The sequence below is a fragment of the Muscardinus avellanarius genome (genome assembly GCF_963383645.1).
Source record: "Muscardinus avellanarius genome assembly, chromosome: 10".
Lineage (NCBI taxonomy): Eukaryota > Metazoa > Chordata > Mammalia > Rodentia > Gliridae > Muscardinus > Muscardinus avellanarius.
In genome coordinates this window covers 111,032,347-111,051,421 of record NC_137796.1, presented here as the reverse complement: position 1 = coordinate 111,051,421, position 19,075 = coordinate 111,032,347, and the positions used below count along the sequence as shown (strand labels likewise).

Genomic DNA, 19,075 nt, shown 5'->3' with positions numbered 1-19,075 from the left:
GTACTGGGGTTCCTGGAAGCCCTTCTACCTCCGGGCTACACTCCCAGACCTGTTTTTTTTATATTTTTATTTGGAAACAGGGTCTCTTAAACCAGTGCGGCTGGCTTCGAACCTGCACGATCCCCGTCTCCACCTCCCAAGTGCGGGGATTACAAGTGTGCCCACCACGCCCTGCTTGGGCCTGGGACTTCTGAGTTCTGAGGAACTAGAAAAATAGAAGACAGCGGGCGTGGTGGCTCACGCTTGTAATCCCAGTACTTGGGAGGCTGAGACAGGAGGACCCAGGTTTGCGGCCAGCCTCAGCTACTTAGTGAGGCCCTCCACAACTCAGTGAGACCTTGTTTCAAAAATAAAGAATAAAAGCCTGGCGTGGTGGTGCCCTCTTGTAATCCCAGCATTCGGGAGGCCGAGACAGGAGGGTCGCAGTTCGCAGACAGCCTCAGCTACTTAGTGAGGCCCTCTGCAACTCAGTGAGGCCCTGTTTCAAAATAAAGAATAAAAAGTAGGGCAGGGGGCCAGATGTGGTGGCACACGCTTTTAATTCCAGCATTCGGGAGGCTGAAACCGGAAGATTGCGGTTCGGACAGCCTCAGCTACTTAGTGAGGCCCTCTGTAACTTAGTAAGACCCTGTTTCAAAATAAAGAATAAAAATAGGGCAGGGGGTGTAGTTCGGAGGTCAAATGCCTCTGGGTTCCATTCTTAGACCCGCAAAAAAAAATAAGGTTGGACATGGTGGGCGCCCCTACCAGGCCGGGACTGAGCTCACCTGGAGATGAGTGGCCCAGCCCTCCCCAGGTGGCTCACAGTTCTCCCAGGATGTGGGAAGGGGCGTAGACCTGCAAACCAGAAAGGGACCAATAAAACCATAGAGCAAAGGAGCCTGACTTACAGCGGTGACATCATTCGGCTTCAGTCCAGGGCCCTGCCTGGCTGCTTGCCAGAGGTGTGAGCCTGTGCCCAGCTGGCCCATCTCTTTTGCCTTGTTTCCTCATCTGCAAAATGGGGGTGGTTAAAGCCGGGCGTGGTGGCACACCCTTGTAATCCCAGCATTTTTGAGACTGAGACAAGAGGATCCCGGTTCAAAGACAGCCTCAGCTACTTAGTAAGGCTTACTCAGTAAGACCCTGTTTCAAAAGAAAGAGTAAAAGGAAGCCGGGCGTGGTGGCATACACCTGTAATCCCAGCACTTGCGAGGCTCAGACAGGAGGATCGCACAGGTTCGAAGCCAGCCTCAGCTATTTAGTGAGGCTCTCAGCAACCTGTTTCCAAATAAAGTATGAAATAGGTCTGGGAGTATAGCCAGAAGGTAGAAAAGCCCCTGGGTTCCACCCCCAGTACTACACACACAAAAAAAATAAAGAGTAAAAAACAGGGCTGGGGGTATAGCTTGGAGGTAGAATGTCCCTGGGTTCCATCCCCAGTACAAATAAATAAATAAATAAATAAATAAATAAATAAATAAAGATAACTAACCTTTTCTAGCTTATAGGAGTAAGGCATTAGACGCAGGTGAAGCAGGGCCCTTTGTCCTGGCTGGTGACCCTCTGCAGGGCATGGAGTCACCTGGATGTTCCATTGTTTTCTGCTCCGGGGCCACCCTGTGAGGTCCTGGAGCCACAGAGGAGGAACCAGCCGCGAGCTTTGCCTGTGGTGCCTGCAGACCCTGCACCCCAGCTTCCTGGCCCTCGCCCCAGGCACCCTTTGGACATCTATCGCCAGCCTCCTCTGGAGTCCTGGCCTCCCAGTCAACCTTGGTCATAGCCACGCTGCTATCAGAGCTTCCCAAACCTGTCCTGCTTCCCCTCTGCCAGCCTCCCTGCTGACCAGGAGGAAGATGGACCGGAGCCACACAGGAGCCGGAAGCCCGGAAGAGGCTGGGATAGGAAGCCAGGATGATCACCAGCCGCACCTGCTGTTCAGCCCCAGGGGGCCCCTGCAAGCCAGCTTCCCAGAGACTCCTGCCTGGCGCAGGCCCTCCCTCATCTGGGGAGCCCCTAGCCAGATCCAAGCAGGGCTGGGGCGGGGGGGAGGTGTTTCCTCCGGGCTCAGGTCTGCACTGCACGGACACCCAAGCCCGCGCTGAGCTTCTGAACCGGTGACCCAGCAGGAGTTGGCTTGGCGCCAGACCCTGGCTTCCAGGAAGTCAGGACACGTGCAGTGGATGAACAAGAGGAGCATTATCTGGAGCATTTGAGACCTTCACAGAAGGTAGTTCACACTGAGTATGTTGTCCAGGTATTTGCTTATTTACTTATATGCTTATTTTTGCAGTACAGGGGTATTAAACCAAGAGCATTTGACCTCCGAGCTACACCCTAACACCCTTTTTTATTTATTTGATTATTTATTTATTTATTTATTTATTTATTTTGCGGGTCTGAGGATGGAACTCAGGGGCATTTGACCTCCGAGCTACACCCTAGCACCCTTTTTAATCTATTTATTTATTTGATTATTTATTTATCTATTTTGCGGGTCTGAGGATGGAACCCAGGGGCATTTGACCTCCGAGCTATATCCCCTGCCCCATTTTTTATTCTTTATTTTGAAACCGGGTCTCACTAAATTTCGGAGGGCCTCACTAAGTAGCTGAGGCTGTCCGCGAACCGCGATCCTCCTGTCTCAGTCTCCCGAATGCTGGGATTACAAGCATGCGCCACCTCGCCCGGCCTGACTCCATTTTTGATGTCTGACTAGTGACAGCTTCAAAGCCCCTGCTTCTTCCTCTCCCTTTGCCTACTTCTGGGAAGTGAGAAGGCCATGATGGTCTCTTCCTCACAGTGGAAAGAAAGTGAAATTTGGAAAGCCCAGGCCAATTCAGAGGGACCCAGCCCCAGCCTCATCCCCTATTCCCATTAAAGGTCTCTCCTGGGCCATGTTAGGACCTGTGGGGGAGCCTGCCCTGCCCCTGAGAAACCCCTCTCCTGAGCAATCAAACTCTCTGATCTCTTGGTGCCAGCACGTTATCAACCTCCAATCCGAACCAGATTTTGTGGGGAGGATCAATCCTATCACAGGCGGTCACAAAACACGCCCCCCGCAGTAGAGCGAGATTTCCATTGGGCCCGCCTAGCCCATACCTGGCACCACAGACTTTTTTTTTTTTTTTGCTGGTCTGGGGAGGGAACCCAGGGGCATTTCACCTCCAAGCTACACCCCCTGCCCTATTTTTTATTCTTTATTTTGAAACAGGGTTTCACTAAGTTACAGAGGGCCTCACTAAGTAGCTGAGGCTGTCAGCAAACCTGTGATCCTCCTGTCTCAGCCTCCCGAATGCTGGGATACAAGTGTACGCCACCACGCCCGACCGCAGACTTTTGAACTTTTGCCAATCTGATGGCCAATGTGGAGCCTGCTTTCTTTGTTTTTTCTTTCTTTTTTTTTCTTTCTTTCTTTCTTTTTTTTTTTTTTTTTTTTTTTTTTTTTTTTTGGTGGTACTGGGGTTCCTGGAAGCCCTTCTATCTCCGGACTACACTCCCAGACCTATTTTTACATTTTTATTTGGAAACAGGGTCTCCTAAGCCAGCACGCGCGGCTGGCTTCAAACCTGCGCGATCCTCCTGTCTCTGCCTCCCAAGCGCGGGGATTACAAGCGTGCGCCACCACGCCCGGCTTTTTTTTTCTTTCTTTCTTCCTTCCTTTGTGGTACTGGGGATTGAACCCAGGGATATTTTGCCTTTGATCTAATCCTGCAGCCCTATTTTTTATTTTGAAAGAGTTGCACTAAGCTGCAGGGGCCTCACTAGTATCTGAGGCTGTCGAGAACCTGCCATTCTCCTGTTTCAGCCTCCCAAGGACTGGAATTACAGGCATGAACCACCACTCATGGCTTAATTTTTATTTGTTTGTTTGTTTGCTTTGCAGCACTAGGGGTGGGACCCAGGGGCATTCTACCTTCCACCTACACGCCCAGCCCTATTTTTTTATTCTTAATTTGAAACAGGGTCTCAGTGAGTTGCAAAGGACCTCACTCAGTAGCTGAGGCTGGCCGCGAACCTCGATTCAGCGAACCTCGATTCACCTGTCTCAGCTTCTCAAATGCTGGGGTTACAAGTGCACACAACAATGCCTGGCCTTAATTTTGATTTTGAAGCAGGGTCTCACTAGGCTGATAATAGTCTCATGATATGCTGAGGCTGTCCTTGAACCTGTGATCCTTCTGTCTTAGCCTCCCACATACTGGGATTGTAAGAGTAAACCACCATGCCTGAATTCAGTCCTTTTTATTTTTATTTTTCCCATGTGCGCCACACACACACACACACACCCTAAATAAATAAATAAAACGAGGCTTTTATAATTGTCCTTATAAGAAGAGGAAGACTCAGCCAGGCGTGGTGGCGCACACTTGTAATCCCAGTACTTGGGAGGCTGAGACAGGAGGATCGCAGGTTCAAAGCCAGCCTCAGCTACTTAGTGAGGCTTTCAGCAACTTAGTGAGTTTTTGTTTCCAAATAAAATATAAAATATCTGGGAGTGTAGTCTGGTGGTAGAAAGCCTCTGGGTTCCATCCCTAGTAACACACACACACACACACACACACACACACACACACACACACACACATATCAGGCTGGGTGTAGAGCTCAGAGGTAAATGCCTCTGGGTTCCATCCCCAAAACCGGGGGAAAGAAAAAAGAGAGGAAGACTCAGGAGGGGTGTGCCTGCAGAGGGGCAGGAACAGGTGTATCTCTGCAAGCCCAGGAGAAAGGTTTCAGAAGAAAACAACCTGCTGGCCACTTGATGTGGGCCTTCGAATTTCCAGAACTGTAAAAAAAAAAGCGTGTGTGTGTGTGTGTGTGTGTGTGTGTGTGTGTGTGTGTGTGTGAGAGAGAGGAGAGAGAGAGAGAGAGAGAGAGAGAGGAGAGAGAGAGAGGAGAGAGAGGAGAGAGAGAGAGAGAGAGAGAGAGAGAGAGAGAGAGAGAGAGAGAGAGAGAGAGGAGAGAGAGGAGAGAGAGGAGAGAGAGAGAGGAGAGAGAGAGCGCGCGAGAGCGCCCCCGCAGCAGCGGGGTACAGGATGCCGATGTTTTCCTTGGCGTCTGCGGCTCGCTCACCTGCTCGCTATTTATTTTGTCTAAGATGCAGAAGGATCCCCTGCGACTCCCCCTCCTGGCCGCTCCCGGGCCAAGCTGTCAAATCACTCTGGGGACCCGCCGCGGCCGGAAGTCCCCGCGCCCGACGCTCCGCACCCCCGCCCGCCCGGCTCCACCCCCCGCCCGGCGCCCCGCCCCGCCCAGCTCCCCCCCGCCCACCCGGCCCCCCTCCCCCGCCCGCCCGGCTCCACCCCCCGCCCGGCGCCCCGCCCCGCCCAGCTCCCCCCCCCGCCCACCCGGCCCCCCTCCCCCGCCCGCCCGGCTCCACCCCCCGCCCGGCGCCCCGCCCCGCCCAGCTCCCCCCCCGCCCACCCGGCCCCCCTCCCCCGCCCGCCCGGCTCCACCCCCCGCCCGGCGCCCCGCCCCGCCCACCCGCCCCCCCCCCGCCCGCCCGAGCCCCCTTGCCCCCCCTGCCCGCCCGGCCCCTGCCCCCCTGGCCCTCCCTGCCAGCCTGCCCCCCGCCCGCCCTGCCCCGCGCTCGGGTGGGTGGACGCCCCCGCCGGCCGCCGCCTCCGTGCTGCCCGCCGCTGCTGGCCCGGGGCAGGGCGCGGGCAGGGGGCGCGGCCCGGCCATCCCACCGGGGCGCGGCCGGCCGGGGCGAGGGGCGTCCTTCCCAGCCCCGGGAGACCTGCGCCGGCCGGAGGGTCCCGCCCGCCCCTGCCCGCCGCCGCCGTCGGAAGAGCGCGCCGGCCCGCCCGCGGCCGGGGAAAGTGGACCCCGCAGCGCGGACCTCGGAGGGAAGTGGACCCCGCAGGCGCGGACCCCGGGGGGAAGTGGACATCGCAGCGCGGACCCGGGGGGAAGTGGACCCCGCAGGCGCGGACCCCGGGGGGAAGTGGACATCGCAGGCGCGGACCTCGGAGGGAAGTGGACATCGCAGGCGCGGACCCGGGGGGAAGTGGACCCCGCAGCGCGGACCTCGGAGGGAAGTGGACCCCGCAGGCGCGGACCCGGGGGGAAGTGGACCCCGCAGCGCGGACCTCGGAGGGAAGTGGACCCCGCAGGCGCGGACCCGGGGGGAAGTGGACCCCGCAGGCGCGGACCCGGGGGGAAGTGGACCCCGCAGGCGCGGACCCCGGGGGGAAGTGGACATCGCAGGCGCGGACCCGGGGGGAAGTGGACCCCGCAGCGCGGACCTCGGAGGGAAGTGGACCCCGCAGGCGCGGACCCGGGGGGAAGTGGACCCCGCAGCGCGGACCTCGGAGGGAAGTGGACCCCGCAGGCGCGGACCCGGGGGGAAGTGGACCCCGCAGGCGCGGACCCGGGGGGAAGTGGACCCCGCAGGCGCGGACCCCGGGGGGAAGTGGACATCGCAGGCGCGGACCCGGGGGGAAGTGGACCCCGCAGCGCGGACCTCGGAGGGAAGTGGACCCCGCAGGCGCGGACCCGGGGGGAAGTGGACCCCGCAGGCGCGGACCCGGGGGGAAGTGGACATCGCAGCGCGGACCCCGCCGCCCGCCGCCATGCGGCCGCCCGCACTCCTGCTGGCGCTGCGCGCGCTGCTCCTGCCCCTGTCCCCGGCGCCCGCGCGCGCCCCCCGGCCCGCGGCGCAGGACGTGAGCCTGGGCGTGGTGAGCCCAAGGCCCCGGGCGGGGCGCGAGGGGCCGCCGGGGATGTGGGCGGGTGGGGTGGGCCGGGGGCGACTCGGCCGGGACGACGGGACTGGGCTCGGGAGGGGCGGCCGCCTGCGGGGCGGGGGCGCGGGGCGGGGACGGGCGCCGTGCCCCTCGGCCCCCCAGACTGAGCTGGACCCCCCCCCCCAGGACTGGCTGACCCGCTACGGCTACCTGCCGCCGCCTCACCCCGCCCAGGCGCAGCTGCAGAGCCCCGAGAAGCTGCGGGACGCCCTCAAGGTCATGCAGAGATTCGCGGGGCTGCCTGAGACGGGCGTCATGGGTACGCGCCCCCTCTCCTGCCCGCCCCTCCCGGGACGCGAGCCGGGCCCAGCCGCAGCCCCGGCGGCGCTCCACGAGCCAGCGCTCCATTATTATTACTATTATTCCGGTACTGGGGATGGGATCCAGAGGTATTCTACCACCTAGCTACACCCCAGTCTCTCTCTCTCTCTCTCTCTCTCTCTCTCTCTCTCTCTCTCTCTCTCTCTCTCTCTCTCTCTCTCTCTGTACTGGGGATGGAACCCAGGGACATTCTACCTCCAAGCTGTTTTATTATTATTATATCATTATTATTAATTATTATTTTACTTTGAAGCAGGCTCTAACTAAGTTACGGAGGGCCTCACTAAGTAGCTGAAGCTGGCCATGAACCCATATCCTCCTGTCTCAGCCTCCCAAGTACTGGGATTACAAGTGTGCACCACCACGCCCGACTCCTTATTTTGAGGCAAGATCTTGCTAAATTTTCCACCTGGAGCTTAACTTTCTCAGTCCTCTTGCCTCAGCCTCCCCAGCAGCCACACCACCATGCCGGCCAGGCTGCTCAGAGGAGTTGAGGCCATCAAGAGGAGGAACCAGCCCTAGGAGGCTAAAGGAGAAGTCGCCCCAGCAGGTGCCCTGTGGCAGCCACAAGTTTGTGTGCCTGGAATGAGGCCGAAGGGCCTTGAAAGGAGTTTGCTTTTGATGCCGGAGATCAGGGCAGGACTGAAAGTTTGGGGTTTGACTTCAAGGGTGATAAGAGACCAGGGGAGCGTGAGGAGGGTTCACTTGATCTGATTTGCTGTTTGAGGCTTCCTCTGGTTGCCCGTGGCGAGGGAGCTCAGGAAAGGAGGGGTGTGTGCAGCAAGGGACGCTGCAGCAGGAGGGTGTGTGGTGAAGGTGGGGGCCAAGGACTCCCCTGCGTGGGCAAATGGAAAGCAGGGGTCCCTGGAGGATCTCGCCCAGCTGCGAGGGGAGGTTCCTTCCTGCCTTGTCCACTCATGGAGCAGTCTAGAACAGTCTCTGGCATCTCTGTTCTCAGTTACTGTTTCTCACTGCAACCAGCGAGGTGTGGTTTGACCTTAATGTGCAAATGAGGGGTCTGATCCTCAGCCCTGCCAAACCCAAAAAAATAAAAAGCTGGGTGTGGTGGTGCACGCCTGTAATCCCATACTTGAGAGGCTGAGACAGGAGGATCACACAGATTGGAGGCCAGCCTCAGCAATTTAGCAGGACCCTGATCAATTCAGTGAGACCCTGTTTTGTTTTGTTTTGGGTACTGGGGAATGAACCCAGAGGCATTCTACCTCAAAGCTATACCCCCAGCCTGATTTTATTTTTTTATTTGGAAAAAGGGTTTCACTAGGCTGCTGAGAGCTTCGCTATGTTGCTGAGGCTGGTTTGACCCTGTAATCCTCCTTTCTGAGCCTCCTCAGTCTGGGATAGCAGGTGTGTGTCACCACACCCAACTGAGAAACCCTGTTTTGAAACAATTTAAAAAAAAAGGCTAGCCGGGCGTGGCGGCGCATGCCTGTAATCCCAGCATTCGGGAGGCTGAAACCTGGAGGATCGCGGTTCGCGGACAGCCTCAGCTACTTAGTGAGGCCCTCTGCAACTCAGTGAGACCCGGTTTCAAAATAAAGAATAAAAAATAGGGTAGGGGGTGTAGCTCGGAGGTCAAATGCCCCTGGGGTTCCATCCCCAGACCCGCAAAAAAAAAAAAAAAAAAAAAAAAAAAAGGCTAGGGGTGTAGCTCAGAAGTAAAGGCCCCTGGGTTCCATCCTTAGTACGAAAGAAGGAAAGGAAGATCTGATGATGTAGTGGCCACTAGGAACAGGGCTGAGCTGGAAAAGGGGCTTCCAGGTAGACCTCGCCTGGAGGGGTGGCTGGCCACGGCCCTGGGGACGCCTGCTAGCCTGGGGACTCGGAAGCCGACGGTGACACGCGGTGGCTTCCCAGGGAGACTCCCCGAGCCTCAGTTTCCCCATGCAGAAAGCTTGCTGGTGCCAGGACTAGCCAGGCTGCCCCGCCGCTCACCAGTCCCTCACTGTCTCCCGCAGACCCTGTGACCATGGCCACCATGCGCAAACCCCGCTGCTCGCTGCCCGACGTGCTGGGGGCTGCGGGGCTGGTGCGGCGGCGGCGGCGCTATGCGCTGGGCGGCAGCGTGTGGAAGAAGCGGGCCCTGACGTGGAGGTAGGTCCTGCCCAGCCTGCCCTGCCCTCCCCCGGCCTCTGCCCGCACAGCCATCCGCCTTCCTCTCTCCCCAGGGTCCAGTCCTTCCCCCGCAACTCCCTGCTGGGGCGGGAGGTCGTGCGCACCCTCATGAGCTACGCCCTGACGGTGTGGGGCCTGGAGTCCAACCTCACCTTCCAGGAAGTGGGCTCCCAGCACCAGGAGGCCGACATCCTCATCGGCTTCGCCCAGTCCTACCACCAGGACAGTTACCCCTTCGACGGGCCGGGCGGCACCCTGGCCCACGCCTTCTTCCCTGGCGAGCACCCCATCTCCGGGGACACCCACTTCGATGACGAGGAGACCTGGACTTATGGGTCAAGAGGTAACATCTGCCATGGTCCTGAAGAACGGGTTTAGCCAGGCCCCGGTGGTGCACACCTGTAATCCCATTGTGGGGAGGAGGAGACAGGAGGATTGCAGGTCCAAGGCAAAAAAGGTTTAAAGGAATTGATGGGTGGAGACTTTATTAGTTGGGGGGGGCTTCAGAGAACCCATGGTGTGTGTGTGTGTGTGTGTGTGTGTGTGTGTGTGTGTGTGTGTAAACAGATTTATTGTAAGGAACTGGTTCTCAGGGATTACTGGGTCAGGCAAAGTCAAATTCTCAGGGCAGGCGGGAGCTCAGGCAGGATATTTGTTAACAGTGGTGGGGGTCCCTTGTGGAACCCTCAGTTTTTGCCTTTGGGGCTTGGACTGATGGGGGGTCCACCCACATGACAGTGACTTGCTTTCTTGTTAATAAATGTCAGCCCTCTCTCCAAAGTACCTTCACAGCAACATCTGGACAGGGGTTTGACTGCTGCTGGGCACCGTGGCATGGCCACATTGGCAGGGAAGCTCGCCACCACAGGGGCGCAGCCTGGGCCTGGGCCCCAGCCCGGCTGACTTCCAGCAGCTGAGGCGGAAGAGTAGCAGGCAGTTGCTCCACAGGGTGATACGGGTGCCTGGAATCACAGCAGAGGAAGTGCTCCAGCCCACAGTGCTCAGGGAGGAAGTGCTCCAGGCCGCAGTGCTGGGGGGGGAGGACTTCAGGCAGCGGTGATCGTTTACCCACTACGCGCTCACACACATACGCGTGGACACCACAGAGCATGGGCTGGACAGGCGAGGCCCCCCAGCACAGGTGCCAAGCAGTGGGCTAGCAGGGCCCCTGAGGGGTGGGGCATCCCAGGCTAGAAGGTGCGCGCAGCGCTGGGTGCCTGTTGTGGAACAGGGCAGCTCCCGCTCATAAAGGGTCTCTCCAAGCCAGTAGAAGACTCTGGACAGCAGGGTTCTGAGGAACTGGGGAGCCATCAAAGGTTCTCAGTCTAGAAATGTCTAGAAATGGCAGGTTGGAGGAGGGAGACAGACAGGGAGGTGGGTCGCTGCAGCAGGGTGCCGGTGGAGATGGTGCAGCCAAGGGAGGCCGGTCAGGACACCAAGACTAGGACTGGGGGGGCGGAGGACGGCTGCTCTTAGCGGCCTGGGAAGAGGAGCAGCGGGCTGGCTGGAGGTGGGTTTGGATGACGTCAGCCGTGCGGGGGCCGTCCATGCAGTGGCCCAGGCAGGGAGTCTCACTGCAGAACCGGGCTCCTGTGTCCTCGGTCAGCTTCCCCAGAAGAGGAGCCCCAAATGGAAACTTTTTTTTTTTTGGTGGTACTGGGGATTGAACCCAGAGGTGTTCTACTTTCAAGCTGGGTCCCCAGCCCCAGCGCTGGGAGCAGCCCTTCCGCCCCCATGCGCCGGTCATTGGCTGTGGGCTGCTGGGGAGGCTGAGTGCACAGGTGGCCGCTGGCAGGGATTGATAGTCATAGACTACAGCCATTCCAGCCACGCTGGCCTGCAGCTTTAAGTAAATGGGCTTTAAAAGGTGCGTGTAAGCCAAGTGTGGTGGCACACACTTGTAATCCCAGCATCTGGGAGGCTGAGACAGGAGGACTGCGGTTCACCAACAGCCTCAGCTACTTAGTGAGGCCCTCTGCAACTCAGTGAGACCCTGTTTCAAAATAAAGAACAAAAAATAGGGCTGTGAGTATAGCTTGGAAGTAGAATGCCCCTGGGTTCCATTCTACCTCCAAGTGATCCCCCCAGTCCTATTTATTTATTTATTTATTTATTTATTTATTTATGGTACTAGGGGTGGAACCCAGGGGCTTTCTACCTCCCGGCTACACTCCCAGACCTATTTTATATTTTATTTGGAAACAGGGTCTCACTAAGTTGCTGAGAGCCTCACTAAGGAGCTGAGGCTGGCTTCGAACCTGCGCGATCCTCCTGTCTCAGCCTCCCAAGTACTAGGATTACAAGCTATTACAAGCGTGCGCCACCACGCCTGACTTTATTTTTAGATCTTATTTATTGATTGATTGATGCTGGGGATTGAACCCAGGGACATTTTACATCTGCGCTACACTGCCAGCCCTACTTTATCTTTTGTTTTGAAACAGGGTCTCACTAAGTTGTGGAAGGCCTTGTTAATTGGCTGAGGCTGGCTGTGAACCTTCAATCCTCCTGTCTCCACCTCCCAAGTACTAGGATTATAGGCATGTGCCACCATGCCTATGTATTTTTAAAAATTTTTCTGTGGCACTGAGGATTGAACCCAGGGACATTCTACCTCTGAGCTATACCCCAGCCTTATTTTGTTCTTTTATTTTGAAATGGTCTCACTAAATTACAGAGGGCCTAAATTGCTGAGACTGGCCACAAACCTTCAATCCTCCTGCCTCAGCCTCCCATGTGCTGGGATTACAGGCATGTGCCACTATGCTAGGTGTTTGTTTTGTTTTTTAGTTGTTTATTTGTTTCTTGTGCTGGCATGGAAACCAGGACCTCAGTTACGCAAGCCAAGCGCTTTACCACTAAGCCACACCCCCATCCAAGGGGTGGGCTTTGCAGCTGAGTCAGGGTTCCCATGCTTACGGTTGCTCAACCTCCTTGCGGCTTCCTCCACTGTGAGTGGGGTGAGGACAGCACCTGCGGGCAGTGTGCGTGCGTGGCCGATGAGCTGCGTGATTCACTAGAGCCCTTGGCTGGCGCCCGAGCTCCGCACTGCCAACTCTTAGCCGAGCTGGGCCAGGGCGGGTTTTAGAGTCAGTGTCTACCGGGGTTGGTAAGGTCACCAGAAAGACAGGGTGGAACGTGCAGCTAGGTACAGAGATGTGGAAAGTCCCACAGCTGAGAGGTGGGAGGCCGGGGAAGAGGAATTAGGATGGAGAAAGGCCAGAGGTAAAGAACCGGAGCGAAGGGGAAGTGGTCAGTGGTGGTGAGGGCAGCACCCACGTCCAGTAAGTGACATGGCTGGATTTGGTCATCAGGGACCGAGTGACCTTTCCGGTGCCCACAGGCTCCACGGGCAGGGGAGGAATCTCAGGCTGCAGTGGGCTGGGGAATGAGAGGAGCTGAGGAAGACCACTGCCTGAGGGAGCTGGCCGGGAGCCCGCAGACCGCAGTGCATCTGAGGGCTAGGGAGCCGGTCCGCGGCGTGGGGGGTCTTAGGATGGAGGGCCATGAGCACCAGGGGCCGATGAGCCAATAGGAAGAAAGACAGGAAGCCAGGCACAGTGGCGCACCCCTGTAACTCCAATACTTGGGAGGCTGAGACAGGAGGATCACAGGTTCAAGGCCAGATTTAGTAACGTAGTGAGACCTTATTTCTTTTTCCTCCTCCTCCTCCTCCTCCTCCTCCTCCTCCTCCTCCTCCTCCTCCTCCTCCTTCTTCTTCTTCTTCTTCTTCTTCTTCTTCTTCTTGTGTGTGTGTGTGTGTGTGTGTGTGTGTGTGTGTGTGTGTGTTACTGCGGGTGGAACCCAGAGGCATTCTACCTCTGAGCTACATCCTTAGCTCTAATATACTAGGGATGGAACCCAGGGGCATTCTATCTCTGAGTGACAACCCCCAGCCCCATTTTTCTTCATTATTTTGAAACAGGGTCTCACTGAGTTGCAAAGGGCCTCCCTCCCTAAGTAGCTGAGGCTGTCAGCAAACTGCTATACTCCTATCTCAGCCTCCCAAATGCAGGAATAGTATATTCTTTTATTTTGAAACAAGGTCTCAATAAGTTGAGGTTGCAAACCTGGCATTCTCCTGTCTCAGCCTCCCAAGTACTGGGATTACAAACTGGCCACCACATCTGACTCATGTGAAAGCCTGTTTCAAAGTAAAAAATAAGCCGGGTGTGGTGGCTCAGGCTTGTAATCCCCGCTTGGGAGGCAGAGACAGGAGGACCGTACAGGTTCGAAGCCAGCAGCTGGTTTAAGAGACCCTGTATCCACATAAAAAAGTACAAAAATAGGTCTGGGAGTGTACACCCGTGGGAGTGTAGCCGGAGGTAGAAGGGCTTCCAGGAACCCCAGTACCACCAAAACAAAAACAAAAACAAACAAACAAAAAACAAAGTAAAAAATAAAATAGGGCTGGGGGTGAAGCCCAGAGGTAGAATGCCCCTTGCTCCTGGGTTCAATCCCCAAACAAGAGAGGGGGGTATGGATGAAGAGGAGGGACATGGTTGATTGAGGGGTGGACTTTGTCCTGGTCCTGGACTTGCCCAGTGAGGCAGGGGCCTCGCACAGAGCCCAGCAGGAAGCTGAGGTGGGCGTGGGGGAAGGGATGCTGCCCGGAGCACCATTACCCCGGCTGCCGGTCTTGATGGAAGAGGAAGCCGATCTGCCAGCATCTCAAGCAGAGATTGAGCTGGGCCGCAGCTTTGGGGGCCTGTGGGTCTGGAGGGGAGCCTGGGGGAGTCAGCGAGGGAGCTGCCGGCTGGGAGGGAGGGCAGGGCTGGGGGTGGGGCCAGGCCCCGGGGCGGAGCGCGCCGTCCTGCAGTTCGCGGAGCTGTATGGCGTGAGAAGGCTGCAGGAAGGGTCCCGCTTGGAAGCCCCGTGTGGTCAGGAGAGGTGAGACAGGGAAGGGGCGCGAGAGAACTCACAGTGACGTGGTGGAGACACCGAACTTCCCCCGACTTCTCAGAAAAAGGCTTCCGAGCAGTAAGCCCTGCCGTTGAAATGAAAACCCGTACCACACGCGCAGCCTGCCTGCCCAAGGGCAGGACGCAGAGCCGGGCCCTGGGCCTCAGCCCCAGCCCTGCCTGCCACCGTGAACGCTCCGTGCCTCGGTTTCCCCCTCTGTAAAGGAGGCTAGGAGGTAGAGGTTTGAGAGGTAGACGAAGCCCAGCGTCTGTCTGCTAGTCCTTGGACCCGCCCAGTTGTTTCAGTCTGAGACCCAGCTGCAGCCCTGGGGTGGGGGCGGTGCGCAGGGAAACTTGCTTTTCAGACCCACAGGTGACTTCCAGTAATTCTGTTCTCAGTGTGGCCAACCCGGCTGGGGGACCCACATCTGCGGAACCCGGCTCGCAGGGAGGCTGCCTGCCCTGGCCCGGCTCCGGCTCTTGGGTGGGGCGTGCACTGGCGGATCGATGAGGAGCCAGGCTCAGCCCGAGCCGGCGAGAAGAGGCGCCGTCCGGTGCCAGGGCTGGACCCCTGGGGAGGGGGCTGCGCCGTGGGAGGGGGCTGGAAGCGAGGCCGGCGCCTGTGGTCGGGCTGTGGTCTGAGAGTGCCCGTGGCAGCGAGCGCGGCGGTGTTCCGCGGTGGGGATGCGCCCAGGGGGTGCGGGCGAGGACCGGGAAGCCAGGAGGGACCTGGGCGGGGGCGGGGGCAGGGTGGAGCCCCTGACCCGGGCTGGAGCCCAGGGGACTGAGGGCCGGCTGCTCTCAGGGCTGGAGTCCTTGCCCCTCCCAAGTTTCTTTCCGCAGGCTTCCCTTTCCAAGGGAGGGGGCTCCGCCAGCAAAAGGCCCCCGTTCCTCTCTCCATCCTGCGGGCCTCTTCAGCCCTGTGCCTTAGGGTCAGCACTGCCCAAGAGAAATAGAGCAACCCGACAATATTTGCCGCAGGCATGACGGCCCACTCCTGTAATCCCAGGACTTGGGAGACACAAGTATCACAGGTTCACAGCCAGGCTCGGCAATTTAGGGAGACCCTGTTTCCAAATATAAATAAAATGGGTTGAGGGGGGCGGGTATGGTGGCGCCTGCTTGCAATCCCAGCATTTGGGAGGCTGAGACAGGAGGATTGCAGCTTGCAGCCAGCCTCAGCAACTTAGCAGCCCTTCGCAACTCAGTGAGACCCTGATTCAAAATAAATAATAAGAAATAGGGCTGGGGGTGTAGCTCAGAGATAGAATGTTCCTGGGTTCCATCCCTAGTTCTTCAGGAAAAAAAAAAGGGGGGGACTGAGGAGATAGCTCCAAGGTAGAATGTCTACTAGTTTCAGGCTCCAGCAACACACACACACATGCACACACACAATTTTTTTTTTTTTTTTTTTTTTTTTTTTGCGGGTCTGGGGATGGAACCCAGGGGCATTTGACCTCCGGGCTACACCCCCTGCCCTATTTTTTATTCTTTTTATTTTGAAACCGGGTCTCACTGAGTTGCAGAGGGCCTCACTAAGTAGCTGAGGCTGTCCGCGAACCGCGATCCTCCAGGTCTCAGCCTCCCAAATGCTGGGATTACAAGCGTGCGCCACCACGCCCGGCCACACACACAATTTGCTGATTGTTAGGGGTGGTGGTGCACACCTATAATTCTAGCACTTTGGAGGCTGAGACACAAGAATCACGGGTTCAAGGCCAGCCTCAGCAATTCAGTGAGACCCTGTTTCCAAGTTAAAAAAAAAATAGGTCAAGGGGGGTAGTTCAAAAGTAAAATGCTAAGCCGGGTATGGTGGCACACCCTTGTAATCCCCACGACTGGGAGGCTGAGACAGGAGGATCGCACAGGTTCAAAGGCAGCCTCAGCTACTTAGTGAGGCTCTCAGCAACTTAGTGAGACCCTGTTTCCAAATAAAATATAAAATAGGTCTGGGACTATAGCCTGGAGGTAGAAAGCCTCTGGGTTCCACCCCCAGTATCACCAAAAAAAAAAAAAAAAAAAAGTAAAATGCTCCTGGTTTCAATCCCTGGTACAAAAAAAAAAATTGCTGAGTGTGTGAAGGACACAGGTCTGATGACATGGTTCAAGAGGAGGGGTCAGGGCAGAAGAAGCTGGGGTCCACTCCCAAAGGGCACCCAGCTCCGGCCTCCCCTCCTTCCTCACTCTGCAGATGGAGAGGGGACAGACCTGTTCGCGGTGGCTGTTCACGAGTTTGGTCATGCCCTGGGCCTGGCCCACTCCTCTGCGCCCAACTCCATTATGAGGCCCTTCTACCAGGGCCCAGTGGGCGACCCTAACAAGTACCGGCTGTCCCCAGATGACCGGGAAGGCCTGCAGCAGCTGTATGGTATGGCCGCTAGGGGGCAGCCCTGAGTCGGCCGCTTGTGGCTGGGGGTGGGGGCTCTGCTGCAGGCCGGGGGCCCATACTTGTCTGCCTCCCGCAGGGAAGGCGACACACACACCCCAGGATGACCAGCCCACGAAGAAACCCCTGGGCCCTCCTCCGCAGCCCTCGGCCCTGCCCCCGGACAGGTGAGCCCTCCACCAATTGTGTGACCTTGGGTGACCAGAGAGATGGGGTGGTGAGAGGCCTTCCTCAAGGTTCAGGGACAGAGGAGCCTCAGCCGCTGCCCGCCCGCCTTGCCTCCGCAGCCCCTCCACACCCATGCCCGATCGATGCGAGGGCCATTTTGACGCCATTGCCAACATCCGCGGAGAAATTTTCTTCTTCAAAGGTGAGTCTGTCTGCTGGTTGTGGTAGAGCACACCTGTGGTCCCAGTACAAAATAAAAATAAAATAGGGCTGGGTCAGACTGCCTTTGGGTTCAATCCCAGTATCACAATAAATTAATGAAAATTTTAATCATAATTAATAATATGCCGGGCGTGGTGGCGCACGCTTGTAATCCCAGCATTCGGGAGGCTGAGACCAGAGGATCGCAGTTCAAGGACAGCCTCGGCTACTTAGTGAGGCCCTCTGCAACTCAGTGAGACCCAGTTTCAAAATAAAGAATAAAAAAATAGGGCAGGGGGTGTAGCTCGGAGGTCGAATGCCCCGGGGTTCCATCACCAGACCCGCAAATAATTAATAATAATAATAATAATAATAATAATAATAATAATGCTGGGGGTGTAGCTCAGAAGTAGAATGCCCCTGAGCTCCGTCCTCACTACCACTAAACAAAGGCGAATTGCTTTGAATGGGCCCTGACGCCCCCACACCTGACTCCCTACCTATTTGGGGTGCCCTCCACCCCAGGCTTCAAGGTTCCCTGGGAAGGATGACTTTCAGTGCTAAAATAGGGGAAGCCCTGGCCACCGCCGAGAAGCCGGTCCCGCCGGATCCGGCGCCCCTTGCTCCAGGTGGACCCCAGGCGCCCTGCAGGCGGGGACCGTCCTCCGCCCGGGCCGGGGTCCGGCCGTCCGGCCCACGCGCCCCCCCCTCCCGCAGGGCCCTGGTTCTGGCGCCTGCAGCCCTCGGGGCAGCTGGTGTCTCCGCGGCCCGCCCGGCTGCACCGCTTCTGGGAGGGGCTGCCGGCGCACGTGCGGGGGGTGCAGGCGGCCTACGCCCGGCGCCGCGACGGCCGGATCCTGCTCTTCAGCGGTGAGCGGGCGGGGCCGGGCGGGGGGAGGGGGATGGTGAGCGGGCGGGGACCGGGCGGGGGGAGGGGGATGGGGTGGCGGGGGAGGGGGAGGGGGGATGGTGAGCGGGCGGGGGCCGGGCGGGGGGGTGGGGGAGGGGCCGGGCGGGGGAGGGGGGATGGGGGATGGTGAGTGGGGCGGCGGGGGTGGGGGGGGCGGGCCCTGACGGCGCCCACCCCCAGGCCCGCACTTCTGGGTGTTCCGCGACCGGCAGCTGGAGGGCGCGGCGCGGCCGCTGTGGGAGCTGGGGCTGCCGCGGGGCGCCGAGGTGGACGCCGTGTTCTCGTGGCCGGCCAACGGGAGGACCTACCTGGTCCGCGGCCAGCAGTACTGGCGCTACGACGAGGAGGCGCAGCGGCCGGACCCCGACTACCCGCGCCCGCTGAGCCTGTGGGAAGGGGCGCCCCCTGCCCCCGACGACGTCGCGGTGGGCAATGCAGGTGGGGCGGGGCCGCGAGGGCCGGCGGGCGGGGCGGGCGGGGCGCGGACGGAGCCTGAGAGCCCCCTCCCCACAGGTGACACCTACTTCTTCAAGGGCGCCCACTACTGGCGCTTTCCCAAAGGCAGCGTGCAGGCCGAGCCCGGCTCCCCCCAGCTCATCGGGCCCAAGTGGCTGGACTGCCCCGCCCCCAGGCCCCCCCGGACGACCCCCAAGCCCAGGACCTGCGATTGCCAGTGCGAGATTAACCAGGCCGCGGGACGGCTGCCCGCGTCCCTCCTGCTGGCCCTCCTGCCCCTGCTGGCGGGGGGCGTCGCCTCCTGCTGAGGGCGACGTCCCCAACCACGCTCTGTCCCCACCGCTGGACCAGGCGAGGGGCTGTGAGTAGCTGCGGAGCCCGGCGTCTGCTCCCAGGGCGAGAACAGCTGCTCGACAGTCATCTCCGGCCGACTGCAGCCAGGACTCTGTCCTCCGCACTTCTCCGCCCTTTGCCCCGCGCCCGTGGACACCAGCAGACGAAGCCCGCCGCCAGGGGGCGCCCGCGGCCAGCAGTACGTCGGGGTCAGAGTCCCTGGACACTGGACCAGCTCTGCTGCCCCTGGCTTGTCACAGGGAGTGTGCCAGGCCCCAGTCACATACTGCGCTAAGAACTTTTCCCAAAACAGCTGTTTTCTCCCAGAGCAGCTCCTGGACTCTCCAACCCCCATTTAGAAAACAGATCAGCTGGGTCTGGTGGCGCAGGCTTGTAATCCCAGCATTCAGGAGCCTAAGACTGGAGGATCACGGTTCTTAGACAGCCTCAGCTACTTAGTGAGGCCCTCTGCAACTCAGTGAGACCCGGTTTCAAAATAAAGAATAAAAAATAGGGCAGGGGGTGTAGCTCGGAG

At 58.6% G+C, this 19,075-nt stretch overlaps 1 protein-coding gene across 1 annotated transcript; it reads left to right on the top strand.

The window, feature by feature from the left end:
* Positions 1 to 1,893: 1,893 nt before the first annotated feature.
* MMP25 (matrix metallopeptidase 25) lies at positions 1,894 to 18,515 on the top strand (the record flags this gene model as incomplete). The annotated part of the gene is made up of 11 exons (XM_080703982.1): positions 1,894 to 2,050; positions 5,545 to 6,665; positions 6,858 to 6,990; positions 9,029 to 9,164; positions 9,239 to 9,528; positions 16,278 to 16,454; positions 16,552 to 16,639; positions 16,760 to 16,842; positions 17,559 to 17,711; positions 17,932 to 18,189; positions 18,265 to 18,515. 11 exons carry the CDS (start codon positions 1,894 to 1,896, stop codon positions 18,513 to 18,515), a joined length of 2,847 nt encoding a protein of 948 aa, XP_080560108.1.
* Between the last annotated feature and the right edge of the window lie 560 nt (positions 18,516 to 19,075).